Source organism: Procambarus clarkii, chromosome 48, assembly GCF_040958095.1.
Source record: "Procambarus clarkii isolate CNS0578487 chromosome 48, FALCON_Pclarkii_2.0, whole genome shotgun sequence".
NCBI classification, from domain to species: Eukaryota; Metazoa; Arthropoda; class Malacostraca; order Decapoda; family Cambaridae; genus Procambarus; species Procambarus clarkii.
Window position 1 is genome coordinate 20,745,010 of NC_091197.1, and position 16,100 is coordinate 20,761,109.

The window sequence follows — 16,100 nt, forward strand, 5'->3', positions numbered from 1 at the left end:
AGTACATGGTATTGATGCCAGCCTCAACCACGAGGTGTGATCATTCTTGTTCATAACTGGTGGGCCAGGCCTACCAACAAAAAGATAAGGCCTCCTAATTAAATAAGTTACATGTGTAGTTCAATACTGGAGGGAATGTCTACTAATCAATAAATTTTGATTGAAAGATTATACATGTATATAAACCATAAACCCCCAATAATGTGTTAGGAAATTGATTTGTGGGAATTTTAAGCAGTTCACTTTTATTCATCATACAATTTGCTATCGAAAAATATAAATTAAATAAATATAAATCTCACATGTCATTTCCCCACACCTCAGACAACACACAGCTCTTCTGTTTAAATCCCTAAAAATGTTAAAACATACACTCACTTCACACATTCGTTTGTGATATTTTATTTACAATTACAAAAGCTTATTCCAAAATTCTAATCTGATTTTAAACAATTCTTTGATAGATGTAATATAACCCATGAGCATCATAACAGAAATAAATATGTCTTTGATATTTGACACACTGGAGCGCCTCACTTGGATCATTGTGTCCAAGCATGGAGACCTCATCTTCAGCAGGACATAGCTGCTTTGGAGTCACCGAGAGATTCCGCACCGCTCCTGTGCCAGGTAAGTCCACTACGGGCTCACCATAGCCCGTGCTACTTGGAACTTGTTCCGAGTAGCTGAATCTATAACAACAACAACATGCTTTGGAGTGACAAACAAGAAGCAATGGTTTCAAGCTCAACAAGTCACAATGAAGGACTAAAAACAGAAGATGCCTTTTCACCCACATGCAACTGCCTACCCGCCGAAGCCGTAAATGCCAAAACTCTGTTAAATTAACAAATCCAGCTGGAAATTTTTTTAAGGCAAATGGGGAAACCAGGGACCTCGCGGCTGAGCGGACAGCGCTCGGGGGTCGTAGTACTAGAGATCACGGTTCGATTCCCAGCCGAGGGGGAAAGATATGGGCAGAATTTCTTTCTTTCTTCCCTGTTCAACTAGCAGTTAATTGGTATCTGAAAGTTAAAGAGCAGCTATGGGCCGCTTCCTAGGGATATGTGTGTGTTTTGAGAGAAATATGTTTTATATTAGAATAGAATATAGAGAATTTGAATTTTGAATTTTTGAATTTTGAATATGTAGTAAACATAACAGAGGGAAAAAATGATTGGTTAGGAAGGCGGGATCCAAGAGCTAATAGTTCGAATCTGCAGGGCCAAATAGTAAATACAAATAATGAACACCAACAACTGACTAATCACTCACCAAAAATAAACAAAACTGTCAGAGTTACTTAACTACTCAGTTCATTCCTTTTATCTCTCTCTCGTGTACAGCGAAATCCCGAACACGAGTAAATACCCCGAGAACTAGGGAGGGTGGAGCGAGAGAGGAGGGGGAGGGGGGAGAACAAGAAGGAAGAGGGAAAGAGTGGGCTGGGAGAAGTAGGGAGAGGACTGAGGGAAGGGAAGAGGACAGGAAGTAGTGGCTGAGGACTGGAGGAAAGGGAGAGAGAGGGGGAGGGGAGGGGAGGGGGGAGAGAGAGAGGGGGGAGAGAGAGGGGGGAGGGGAGGGGTGAGGGGGGGGCAGCAGGAACCATATTTGCATATCATTACACTTGACTAATTAGGTCTCGCGAATAACCCAGCCATTGGGAAAACAAGCTCAGGGTATGAATTTATAACACGGCCGGGTCCTCCACACACGAACGAGCTTGTCAGAGCACAGTTCCCACCGCAAATATCCGCACATTACCCGGCCAAGGTAATCACTGTGAAAAATTAATTAGGCGCGCGAGGTAATGAAAAAAGTTAGAAGCTAAACATAGCAATTTTGTTCCACTGTTGGTTAGTGTGTTAATATCCACATCCTTTTCTATTGTCTGTATCTTATTTTCTCCTATTTTTGTCTGTATCTTATTTTCTCCTATTTTTGTCTGTATCTTATTTTATATTATTTCTGTTATATTTGTATCTTATTTTATTTTATTTTTGGAGTATTTCCTCTCACTAAGACTCTTTTCAAATTATCTATCATCTTTATAATATTTAAGACAAGTTGTATCCCTCTGTATGTCCAGGTACTTGGGTTGGTCGGTAGAGTGGCTGTCCTCATATCCCACCTCCTATTTTTCCTTCATACCCCGACTCCTATTTTATCCTCATATCGCACCTATGCAGACGATGAGTCATAATTTTTTTTTGTTTTGAGATATATACAAGAGTTGTTACATTCTTGTACAGCCACTAGTACGCGTAGCAGTTTCGGGCAAGTCCTTAATCCTATGGTCCCTGGAATACGAATCCCAGCCGCGAAGAATCGTTGTTACAACCAAGTACACATTTTACTGTTGAGTTAAACAGAGGCTACAGTTAAGGAATTGCGCCCAGTAAATCCTCCCCGGCCAGGATACGAACCCATGACATAGCGCTCGCGGAACGCCAGGCGAGGTCTTACCACTACACCACGGAGACTGTTATCTCCGTGGTTATCTGTTATAAATTGTTATAATAATGTGACTGAAGATATGATGACCAAACCACACATCAGAAAGTGAAGAAACGACGATGTTTCGGTCTCTCCTGGACCATTATCAAGTCTTGTAACTGAAGAGAGGATTGGGTAATTCCATGATGAAGATCAAGCCACCCAAGTAGTGGCACGGGCACGAGTAGCCTGTAAGTGGTAAGAAGAGAGGTGATTGACTGATTGATCGCAGAGGCTCAAAGCAGTCATTAGAACAATAAATGGAAACCATCACTAGACCTACAACTTTGCTTTGGAATTTTGACACAACGTTCCATTCAAATACGAGCGTGTTTTTATATACCTACTGTATAGATACCACACCTGTGACAGGTAAAAACATGTTTATTTTGAAAAACAGCGCCATCTGTTGGATGTAAAAGCAACACACGCTATACTAAATATTTTACGAAGTCCATTTCAATGTTTCCGAAAGTTCAGTCAGGCGCAGGCAGTCACAGTGAGAGGGTGTGTTAGCTGGAGCTCTGACTGTAGTAATATTATCATGGCAATAATGGAAGGTGTAGTGAAGGAACTGATGAATCTAGTTGGAGCTCTGAGGAGAGAGTTGGAATCCCTACGGGAGGTACGACAAATTAAGTTAAATTAAATTACATTTTTTATTCAGGGAAAGTACATACATAGATGCTGAGTTACAAATATAATGTTGGATTTATAAACAGAGTTAGTACATACAATACCTAAAGCCATTAATACGCATAGCATTTCGGGCAAGGTGTGGGGGAAAAACACTTAGACTAAAACTTAATAGTAATTGGGATTAAAGTACAAATTGTGTTGAAAAAAAGGAATTAAAAAAATCTGTAGCAACATCAGGAAGAAACAAAAGAGGAGACCAGTATTAAAAAGACCTCGTCTTGGAAAGTCGTAAAGGACAGGGATCTTAAGAAGACTTTGACAAAGCCGCCTACAGTTATCCTAAGGACTTCTAACTCATTTGCCGTGTTGGAGGACGAGTCCTGTAGTGAGCCTGCGGTTCGTTCGAAAGGGAAAGCAACGAAGCGCAGGTCCCTCTTAGTGCTCAGAAAGTAAAGGAATTTTGGTTGTGGGAGATTCCCAGGTGAGGTATTTGGATAGAACTTTTTGTGCCAGAGATAGGGGAAACAGGTTTGCTATCCGAGCGTTGGAATTGGTGATATTATTAACAACATGAATGATATGGCTGGAAATGGGAACAAACCCATTATTTGTATTAGTGCAGGTGTAAATGATGTTGGACGAATTAGAAGTGAGGCACTGATACAGAGGTTTAAGACAGCCATAGAATTAGTTAGGAGCAAGGGAGGAATCCCGATCATATGTGGCATACTTCCAAGAAAGGAAGTTGGGAATGAATGATTGTCGAGGGTACTTGGTGTTAATTTCCGGCTGGAAAAATATTGCAAATCAAATGCGATAATCTTTCATAGATAACTGGGAACACTTGTATGGAAGAAATGACATGTATGCTCGGGATGGGGTGCATCTATCGAGGGCTGAGGTTGTTGTTTTGCGAACTCGTTGGAACCAGTGGTTAGAGGTGTTTGTTTGGGTTTGGGTTTAAACTGTTAGAAGATAGTGGTATGGGAATTAATATGGAGGAAAGGAGGTAATAAAAGTATGTGTTTGTAGGGGAAAGAAATTGGCAAAATGATCAGGGAAAGAGAAGGGCCTCAAATAACAATACACTTAGGGTATATTACACTAATAGTAGAAGTCTAAGAAACAAAATACACGATTTAAATGCTCTTGTCTGCACATAAAAATAGGTATTATTGCACAGTACCGAAACGTGGATGAATATAGAAAATAGAGAACTATTAGCTGAATATCAAATAAATGGATTTAAACTATTTTACAAAGATATATTAGACGAGGAGGGGGAGTAGCCATATATGTTAGGGAAAATTTGAAATGAAGTCTTAAAGAGGGAATCAAAACTGAGCCACACACAGAAACTATTTGGATAGAATTAAACGAAAAAGCAAATAATCTTATAATAGGAGTTATATACAGGCCACTATACTTAGACAGGATGGAAGCAAAGCATCTATGGGATGAAATATCTAGAGCATCTAGATCTAACAGTATTTGTGTCATGGGTGTCTTTAATTTTAGTGGAATAAATTGATTTAACAGAACAGGGAATACTGAAGCAGAAGATTTTCTCGAATTAATTGACGATTGCTTTCTTAGCCAACACATTAAGGAACCAACGCGGGAAAATAATATTTTAGACTTAGTGTTAAGTAACAGGGAAACACAAATTAATGACATCTAAATAGGGAGTGAGCTAGGGAACATTGACCACAAAGATTTAGCATAGACTGGAATAGAGCTGCAGTAGAAAATTCTGTTAAAGTGCCAGATTTTCGAAAAGCTGATTTTAATAGCCTAAGAATTTTTTGGGGTTAAATAGATCGGAAAGTCTTGGGTATGGGGTGTGGGCCGGTCTTGGAGCTAGACGTGAACCCAGCGATAAGAACATAAGAACATAAGAACATAAGAACAAAGGTAACTGCAGAAGGCCTATTGGCCCATACGAGGCAGCTCCTATTCTATAACCACCCAATCCCACTCATATACTTGTCCAACCCGTGCTTGAAACAATCGAGGGACCCCACCTCCACAATGTTACGCGGCAATTGGTTCCACAAATCAACAACCCTGTTACTGAACCAGTATTTACCCAAGTCTTTCCTAAATCTAAACTTATCCAATTTATATCCATTGTTTCGTGTTCTGTCCTGTGTTGATACTTTTAATACCCTATTAATATCCCCCCGGTTATGTCCATTCATCCACTTGTAAACCTCTATCATGTCACCCCTAACTCTTCGCCTTTCCAGTGAATGCAACTTAAGCTTTGTTAATCTTTCTTCATATGAAAGATTTCTAATTTGGGGAATTAACTTAGTCATCCTACGCTGGACACGTTCAAGTGAATTTATATCCATTCTATAATATGGCGACCAAAACTGAACTGCATAATCTAAATGGGGCCTAACTAGAGCAAGATATAGCTTGAGAACCACACCAGGTGTCTTGTTACTAACGCTGCGATTAATAAATCCAAGTGTCCGATTTGCCTTATTACGAACATTTATGCATTGATCCTTTTGTTTTAAATTCTTACTAATCATAACTCCCAGATCCCTTTCGCAATCCGACTTCGCAATCACAACACCATCTAGCTCGTATCTTGTAACTCTATCATCATTACCTAACCTCAGAACTTTACATTTATCAGCATTAAACTGCATCTGCCAATCCTTTGACCATTTCAAAACCCTATCTAGATCAACTTGAAGTGATAGTGAGTCCTCCTCCGAATTAATTTCCCTACCGATTTTCGTATCATCGGCAAATTTGCAAATGTTGCTACTCAAACCTGAATCTAAATCATTTATATATATTATAAACAACAGAGGTCCCAGGACAGAGCCTTGAGGCACTCCACTTACAACATTTTCCCACTCTGACTTGATTCCATTTATACTAACTCTCTGTTTCCTTTGGTATAGCCATGCCCTAATCCAGCTTAATATAGCACCCCCAATACCATGAGACTCTATTTTTTTAATCAGTCTTTCATGTGGCACTGTATCAAAAGCTTTGCTAAAGTCAAGGTATACAACATCGCAATCCTTACCACTATCAACTGCCTCAACAATGCTAGAATAAAAAGATAACAAATTTGTTAAACATGAACGGCCATTTATAAAACCATGTTGCGACTCAATTATTAATTTATGTTTTTCAAGATGAAGACGAATTTTATTTGCTATTATAGACTCGAGTAACTTTCCCACAATAGACGTTTGGCTAATTGGTCGATAGTTAGACGCAAGTGATCTATCTCCTTTCTTAAAAACTGGTATCACATTAGCAACTTTCCAAAACTCTGGCACTCTGCCTGACTCTATTGATTTATTAAATATGGTTGACAGTGGGTCACAAAGCTCCTCTTTGCATTCTTTAAGCACCCTAGCAAACACTTCATCCGGCCCTGGGGATTTGTTTGGTTTGAGTTTTACTATTTGTTTAAGAACATCCTCCCTGGTAACTGCTAAACTCGTCAACCTGTCCTCGTCCCCACCCACATAGACTTGTTCGGCTGAAGGCATATTGTTAAGTTCCTCTTTAGTAAATACAGATACAAAATATTTATTAAAAATACTACTCATCTCTTCATCACTATCTGTTATTTGACCTGTCTCAGTTTTTAATGGACCTATCCTTTCCCTAGTCTTAGTACGATATAACTGAAAAAACCCTTTAGGATTTGTCTTTGCTTGCCCTGCTATGCGAACTTCATAGTTTCTTTTTGCTTTCCTTATCTCTTTTTTAACATTTCTAACCAGTTGTACGAATTCCTGTTCTAAAGTGACCTCCCCATTTTTAATCCTTTTGTACCAAGCTCTCTTTTTACCTATAAGGTTCTTCAAATTCTTTGTTATCCACTTTGGGTCATTAGTATACGATCTATTCAATTTGTATGGTATACTACGTTCCTGTGCTTTGTTTAGAATATTCTTAAATAAGTTATATATTGAATCCACATCGAAATCCCCATTTAAGTCACCTATCGCTGGGTTCATGTCTCGCTCCAAGACCGGCCCACACCCCATACCCAAGCCTTTCCAATCAATTTGACCCAAAAAATTTCTTAGGCTATTAAAATCAGCTTTTCGAAATTCTGGCACTTTAACAGAATTTTCTCCTACTGGTCTATTCCATTCTATGCTAAATCTGATTTCTTTGTGATCACTGCTCCCTAGCTCACTCCCTATTTCGATGTCATTAATTTGCGTTTCCCTGTTAGTTAACACTAAATCTAAAATATTATTTTCCCGTGTTGGTTCCTTAATGTGTTGCGTAAGAAAGCAATCGTCAATTAATTCTAGAAAATCTTCTGCTTCACTATTCCCTGTTTTGTTCAACCAGTTTATTCCGCTAAAATTAAAGTCACCCATGACATAAATACTGTTAGATCTAGATGCTCTAGATATTTCATCCCATAGATGCTTTGCTTCCATTCTGTCTAAATTTGGTGGCCTATATATTACTCCTATTATAATATTATTAGCTTTTTCGTTTAATTCAATCCAAATAGTTTCTGTGTGTGGCTCTGTTTTGATTCCCTCTTTGAGACTACATTTCAAATTGTCCCTAACATATATGGCTACTCCACCTCCTCGTCTAATATATCTATCTGTGTGAAATAGTTTAAATCCATATATTTGATATTCAGCTAATAGTTCTCTATTTTCTACATTCATCCACGTTTCGGTAAGTGCAATAATATCTATTTTTTCTGTGCAGACAAGAGCATTTAATTCGTTAATTTTATTTCTTAGACTTCTACTGTTAGTGTAATATACCCTAAGTGAATTGTTATTTTGCGGACCTTCTCTTTCCCTGATCGTTTTGCCAATTCCTTTCTCCCACAAACACATACTTTTATTACCTCCTTCCTCCAAATCAATTCCCATACCTCTATCTACTAACAGTTTAAACCCAAACAAACACCTCTAACCACTTCTTCTAGCGAGTTCGCAACAGCAACAACCCCAGCTCTCGATAGATGCACCCCATCACGAGCATACATTTCATTTCTTCCATAGAAGTGTTCCCAGTTGTCTATGAAAGATATTGCATTTGATTTGCAATATCTTTCCAGCCGGCAATTGACACCAAGTGCCCTCGATATCCATTCATTTCCCACTCCCTTTCTTGGAAGAATGCCACATATGATCGGGATTCCTCCCTTGCTCCTAACTAACTCTATGGCTGTTTTATACCTCTGAATCAGTTCCTCACTCCTGACTCGACCAACATCATTTCCTCCCACGCTAATGCAAATAATGGGATTGTTCCCATTACCAGCCATAATATCATTCATGTTGTTTATAATATCAATTGTTTATAAATATTGTTTATAAATGTTTATAATATTGTTTATAAAATGTTGGTTTATAATATCTATAGGTGACGTAAAACGGGAATTCGATGTGGATTCAAAATATAACTTATTTAAAAATATTCTAAGCAAAGCACAGGAACGTAGTATATCATACAAATTGAATCGATCGAATACTAATGACAAAAAATTAATAACAAAGGATCTGAAGAACCTTATAGGTAGAAAGAGAGCTTGGTACAAAAAGGATTAAGAATGGGAAAGTCAGTTTAAAACAGGAATTCGTACAACTGTTTAGAAACCTTAAAGAAAGAGATAAGGAGGGCAAAAAAAAACTATGAAGTTCGCATAGCAGGGCAAGCAAAGACAAATCTTAATGTTTTTTTTTCAGTTACATCGAACAAAGATTAGGGAAATGATAGGTCCATTGAAAATCGAGACAAGTCAGATAACGGATAATGACGAAGAGATGAGTAGTATTTTTAATAAATATTTTATCTCTGTATGTACTAAAGAGGAACTTCTGCCTTCAGCAGAACAAGTCTATGTGGGTGGGGACGAGGACAAGTTGACTAGTTTAGCAGTTACCAGGAGGAATGTTATTAAACAAATAGTAAAACTCAAACCAAACAAATCCCCAGGGCCGGATGAAGTGTTTGCCAGGGTGCTTAAAGAATGCCAAGAGGGGCTTTCTGAGCTACTGTCAGAAATTTAATGAGCTACTGTATTTAATTAATCAATAGTCAGACAGAATGCCAGAGTCATGGAAGGTAGCTAATATGGTACCAATTTTTAAGAAAGGAGATAGATCACTTGCGTCAAACTATCGGCCAATTAGCCTAACGTCTATTGTGGGAAAGTTACTTGAATCGATATTTGCAATTCGTCTTCATCTTGAAAAAGATAAATTAATAAATGATTCGCAACATGGCTTTACAAATGGCCGTACATGTTTAACAAAGTTGTTACCATTTTATTCCAGCATAGTTGAGGCAGTTGATAGTGGTAAGGATTGTGATGTTGTGTACCTTGACTTTAGCAAAGCTTTTGATACATAAGAACAAAGGCAACTGCAGAAGACCTATTGGCCCATACGAGGCAGCTCCTATTTATAACCACCCAATCCCACTCATCAATAACCACCCAGTGCCACATGAAAGACTGATTAAAAAGAAAGAGGTTCATGGTATTGGGGGTGCTATATTAAGTTGGATTAGGGCATGGCTATACCAAAGGAAACAGAGAGTTAGTATAAATGGGGTTAAGTCAAAGTGGGAAAATGGTGTAAGTGGAGTGCCTCAAGGGTCTGTCCTGGGACCTCTGTTGTTTATTATATATAAACTTTATGTTTATAATATATAGATTTAGATTCAGGTTTGAGTACCAACATTTGCAAATTTGCCGATGATAAAAAATCGTTAGGGAAATAAACACGGAAAGACTCACTATCACTTCAAGTCGATCTAAATAGGGTTTTGAAATGGTCAAAAGATTGGCAGATGCAGTTTAATGCTAATAAATGTAAAGTTTTGAGGCTAGGTAATTATGATAGTTACAAGATACGAGCTAGATGGTGTTGAGATTGCAAAGTCGGATTACGAAAGGGATCTGGGAGTTATGATTAGTAAGAATTTAAAACAAAAAGATCAATGCATGAGTTTGTAATAAGGCAAATAGAACACTGGGATTTATTAATGGATAGCGTTAGTAACAAGACACCTGGTGTTGTTCTTCAGCTATATCTTGCTCTGGTTAGGCCCCATTTAGATTATGCAGTTCAGTTTTGATCGCCGTGCAATAGAATGAATAAAAATTCACTTGAACGTGTCAAAGCTTAACAAAGATTAACAAAGCTTAAATTGCATTCACTGGAAAGGCGAAGTGTTAGGGGTGACATGATAGAGATTTACAACTGGGTGAATGGACATAACAAAGGGGATTAATAGAGTATTAGAATTATCAACAAAATACAGAACATGAAACAATGAGTATAAATTGGATAAGTTTAGATTTAGGAAAGACTTGGGTAAATACTGGTTCGGTAACAGGGTTGTTGATTTGTGGAACCGATGGGAGTCGGTCAGGTGAAGTTTGAGTCGGTCAGGTGAAGTCACAGTGAGAGGTTGTGTTAACCGGAGCTCCTGAGTGTTGTTATATTATCATAGCAATATGGAAGTTGTAGTGAAGGACCTGGTGACTCTAGTGGGAGCCCTGAGGACAGAGTTGGACTCTCTGCGGGAGGAGGTGCGTCAGCTTAAAAAACAACGAGAAGTAACGAAGGAGGAGACCAGCAGTAAAGGGACCTCGTCTTGGAGAGTTGCGAAAGACAGGGGCCTTAAGAAGACTTTGATAAAGCCGCCTTCAAACGCCATAGCAACTTCAAATTCATTTGACGTTTTGGAGGACGAGTGCTGTGGAGAGACTGTGGATCGCGCAAAAGGGAAAGCAACGAAGAGAAAGGAAGCGCAGGCCCCTCAGAAAGTAAAGGAAGTACCTAAGCAAACATTAGTTGTGGGAGATTCCCAGATAAGGTATTTGGATAGAACGTTTTGTGCTAGAGATAGGGGGAACAGGTTAAGGGTTTGCTATCCCGGAGCTGGCATTGGTGATATTATAAACAACATGAATGATATTATGGCTGGTAATGGGAACAATCCCATTATTTGCATTAGCGTGGGAGGAAATGATGTTGGTCGAGTCAGGAGTGAGGAACTGATTCAGAGGTATAAAACAGCCATAGAGTTAGTTAGGAGCAAGGGAGGAATCCCGATCATATGTGGCATTCTTCCAAGAAAGGGAGTGGGAAATGAATGGATATCGAGGGCACTTGGTGTCAATTGCCGGCTGGAAAGATATTGCAAATCAAATGCAATATCTTTCATAGACAACTGGGAACACTTCTATGGAAGAAATGAAATGTATGCTCGTGATGGGGTGCATCTATCGAGAGCTGGGGTTGTTGCTGTTGCGAACTCGCTAGAAGAAGTGGTTAGAGGAGTTTGTTTGGGTTTAAACTGTTAGTAGATAGAGGTATGGGAATTGATTTGGAGGAAGGAGGTAATAAAAATATGTGTTTGTGGGAGAAAGGAATTGGCAAAACGATCAGGGAAAGAGAAGGTCCGCAAAATAACAATTCACTTAGGGTATATTACACTAACAGTAGAAGTCTAAGAAATAAAATTAACGAATTAAATGCTCTTGTCTGCACAGAAAAAAATAGATATTATTGCACTTACCGAAACGTGGATGAATGTAGAAAATAGAGAACTATTAGCTAAATATCAAATATATGGATTTAAACTATTTCACACAGATAGATATATTAGACGAGGAGGTGGAGTAGCCATATATGTTAGGGACAATTTGAAATGTAGTCTCAAAGAGGGAATCAAAACAGAGCCACACACAGAAACTATTTGGATTGAATTAAACGAAAAAGCTAATAATATTATAATAGGAGTAATATATAGGCCACCAAATTTAGACAGAATGGAAGCAAAGCATCTATGGGATGAAATATCTAGAGCATCTAGATCTAACAGTATTTATGTCATGGGTGACTTTAATTTTAGCGGAATAAACTGGTTGAACAAAACAGGGAATAGTGAAGCAGAAGATTTTCTAGAATTAATTGACGATTGCTTTCTTACGCAACACATTAAGGAACCAACACGGGAAAATAATATTTTAGATTTAGTGTTAACTAACAGGGAAACGCAAATTAATGACATCGAAATAGGGAGTGAGCTAGGGAGCAGTGATCACAAAGAAATCAGATTTAGCATAGAATGGAATAGACCAGTAGGAGAAAATTCTGTTAAAGTGCCAGATTTTCGAAAAGCTGATTTTAATAGCCTAAGAAATTTTTTGGGTCAAATTGATTGGAACGGCTTGGGTATGGGGTGTGGGCCGGTCTTGGAGCGAGACATGAACCCAGCGATAGGTGACTTAAATGGGGATTTCGATGTGGATTCAATATATAATTTATTTAAGAATATTCTAAACAAAGCACAGGAACGTAGTATACCATACAAATTGAATAGATCGTATACTAATGACCCAAAGTGGATAACAAAGAATTTGAAGAACCTTATAGGTAAAAAGAGAGCTTGGTACAAAAGGATTAAAAATGGGGAGGTCACTTTAGAACAGGAATTCGTACAACTGGTTAGAAATGTTAAAAAAGAGATAAGGAAAGCAAAAAGGACCTATGAAGTTCGCATAGCAGGGCAAGCAAAGACAAATCCTAAAGGGTTTTTTCAGTTATATCGTACTAAGACTAGGGAAAGGATAGGTCCATTAAAAACTGAGACAGGTCAAATAACAGATAGTGATGAAGAGATGAGTAGTATTTTTAATAAATATTTTGTATCTGTATTTACTAAAGAGGAACTTAACAATATGCCTTCAGCCGAACAAGTCTATGTGGGTGGGGACGAGGACAGGTTGACGAGTTTAGCAGTTACCAGGGAGGATGTTCTTAAACAAATAGTAAAACTCAAACCAAACAAATCCCCAGGGCCGGATGAAGTGTTTGCTAGGGTGCTTAAAGAATGCAAAGAGGAGCTTTGTGACCCACTGTCAACCATATTTAATAAATCAATAGAGTCAGGCAGAGTGCCAGAGTTTTGGAAAGTTGCTAATGTGATACCAGTTTTTAAGAAAGGAGATAGATCACTTGCGTCTAACTATCGACCAATTAGCCTAACGTCTATTGTGGGAAAGTTACTCGAATCTATAATAGCAAATAAAATTCGTCTTCATCTTGAAAAACATAAATTAATAATTGAGTCGCAACATGGTTTTATAAATGGCCGTTCATGTTTAACAAATTTGTTATCTTTTTATTCTAGCATTGTTGAGGCAGTTGATAGTGGTAAGGATTGCGATGTTGTATACCTTGACTTTAGCAAAGCTTTTGATACAGTGCCACATGAAAGACTGATTAAAAAAATAGAGTCTCATGGTATTGGGGGTGCTATATTAAGCTGGATTAGGGCATGGCTATACCAAAGGAAACAGAGAGTTAGTATAAATGGAATCAAGTCAGAGTGGGAAAATGTTGTAAGTGGAGTGCCTCAAGGCTCTGTCCTGGGACCTCTGTTGTTTATAATATATATAAATGATTTAGATTCAGGTTTGAGTAGCAACATTTGCAAATTTGCCGATGATACGAAAATCGGTAGGGAAATTAATTCGGAGGAGGACTCACTATCACTTCAAGTTGATCTAGATAGGGTTTTGAAATGGTCAAAGGATTGGCAGATGCAGTTTAATGCTGATAAATGTAAGGTTCTGAGGTTAGGTAATGATGATAGAGTTACAAGATACGAGCTAGATGGTGTTGTGATTGCGAAGTCGGATTGCGAAAGGGATCTGGGAGTTATGATTAGTAAGAATTTAAAACAAAAGGATCAATGCATAAATGTTCGTAATAAGGCAAATCGGACACTTGGATTTATTAATCGCAGCGTTAGTAACAAGACACCTGGTGTGGTTCTCAAGCTATATCTTGCTCTAGTTAGGCCCCATTTAGATTATGCAGTTCAGTTTTGGTCGCCATATTATAGAATGGATATAAATTCACTTGAACGTGTCCAGCGTAGGATGACTAAGTTAATTCCCCAAATTAGAAATCTTTCATATGAAGAAAGATTAACAAAGCTTAAGTTGCATTCACTGGAAAGGCGAAGAGTTAGGGGTGACATGATAGAGGTTTACAAGTGGATGAATGGACATAACCGGGGGGATATTAATAGGGTATTAAAAGTATCAACACAGGACAGAACACGAAACAATGGATATAAATTGGTTAAGTTTAGATTTAGGAAAGACTTGGGTAAATACTGGTTCAGTAACAGGGTTGTTGATTTGTGGAACCAATTGCCGCGTAACATTGTGGAGGTGGGGTCCCTCGATTGTTTCAAGCACGGGTTGGACAAGTATATGAGTGGGATTGGGTGGTTATAGAATAGGAGCTGCCTCGTATGGGCCAATAGGCCTTCTGCAGTTACCTTTGTTCTTATGTTCTTATGTAACCAATTACCGCGTAACGTGGTGGAGGTGGGGGTCCCTCGATTGTTTCAAGCGTGGGTTGGACATGCATAAGAGTGGGATTGGGTGGTTATAAATAGGAACTGCCTCGTATGCGCCAATAGGCCTTTTGCAGTTACATAAGAACATAAGAACAAAGGTAACTGCAGAAGGCCTATTGGCCCATACGAGGCAGCTCCTATCTATAACCACCCAATCCCACTCATATACTTGTCCAACCCGCGCTTGAAACAATCGAGGGACCCCACCTCCACCACGTTACGCGGCAATTGGTTCCACAAATCAACAACCCTGTTACTGAACCAGTATTTACCCAAGTCTTTCCTAAATCTAAACTTATCCAATTTATACCCATTGTTTCGTGTTCTGTCTTGTGTTGATATTTTTAATACCCTATTAATATCCCCCCTGTTATGTCCATTCATCCACTTGTAAACCTCTATCATGTCACCCCTAACTCTTCGCCTTTCCAGTGAATGCAACTTAAGCTTTGTTAATCTTTCTTCATATGAAAGAATTCTAATTTGGGGAATTAACTTAGTCATCCTACGTTGGACACGTTCAAGTTTATTTATATCCATTCTATAATACGGCGACCAAAACTGAACTGCATAATCTAAATGGGGCCTAACCAGAGCAAGATATAGCTTAAGAACCACACCAGGTGTCTTGTTACTAACGCTTTGATTAATAAATCCCAGTGTCCTATTCACCTTATTACGAACATTCATGCATTGATCCTTTTGTTTTAAATTCTTACTAAACATAACTCCCAGATCCCTTTCGCAATCCGACTTCGCAATCTCAACACCATCTAGCTCGTATCTTGTAACTCTATCATAATTAACTAGCCTCAGAACTTTACATTTATCAGCATTAAACTGCATTTGCCAATCCTTTGACCATTTCAAAACCCTATCTAGATCAACTTGAAGTGATAGTGAGTCCTCCTCCGAATTAATTTCCCTACCGATTTTCGTATCATCGGCAAATTTGCAAATGTTGCTACTCAAACCTGAATCTAAATCAATTATAAATATTATAAACAACAGAGGTCCCAGGACAGAGCCCTGAGGTACTCCACTAACAACATTATCCCACTCTAACTTAACCCCATTTATACTAACTCTCTGTTGTTATATTATCATAGCAATATGGAAGTTGTAGTGAAGGACCTGGTGACTCTAGTGGGAGCCCTGAGGACAGAGTTGGACTCTCTGCGGGAGGAGGTGCGTCAGCTTAAAAAACAACGAGAAGTAACGAAGGAGGAGACCAGCAGTAAAGGGACCTCGTCTTGGAGAGTTGCGAAAGACAGGGGCCTTAAGAAGACTTTGATAAAGCCGCCTTCAAACGCCATAGCAACTTCAAATTCATTTGTCGTTTTGGAGGACGAGTGCTGTGGAGAGACTGTGGATCGCGCAAAGGGGAAAGCAACGAAGAGAAAGGAAGCGCAGGCCCCTCAGAAAGTAAAGGAAGTACCTAAGCAAACATTAGTTGTGGGAGATTCCCAGATAAGGTATTTGGATAGTACGTTTTGTGCTAGAGATAGGGGGAACAGGTTAAGGGTTTGCTATCCCGGAGCTGGCAT

The 16,100-nt window shown here is 38.7% G+C and overlaps 1 protein-coding gene across 1 annotated transcript in view; it reads left to right on the forward strand.

The window, feature by feature from the left end:
• Positions 1–557: 557 nt before the first annotated feature.
• LOC138351144 (streptococcal hemagglutinin-like) overlaps positions 558–16,100 on the forward strand; it is a 46,473-nt gene continuing 30,930 nt past the window's right edge. The window contains exon 1 of the mRNA XM_069302780.1: positions 558–630. Coding sequence (XP_069158881.1) covers positions 558–630 — 73 coding nt within the window. The remainder of the gene's footprint in view (positions 631–16,100) is intronic.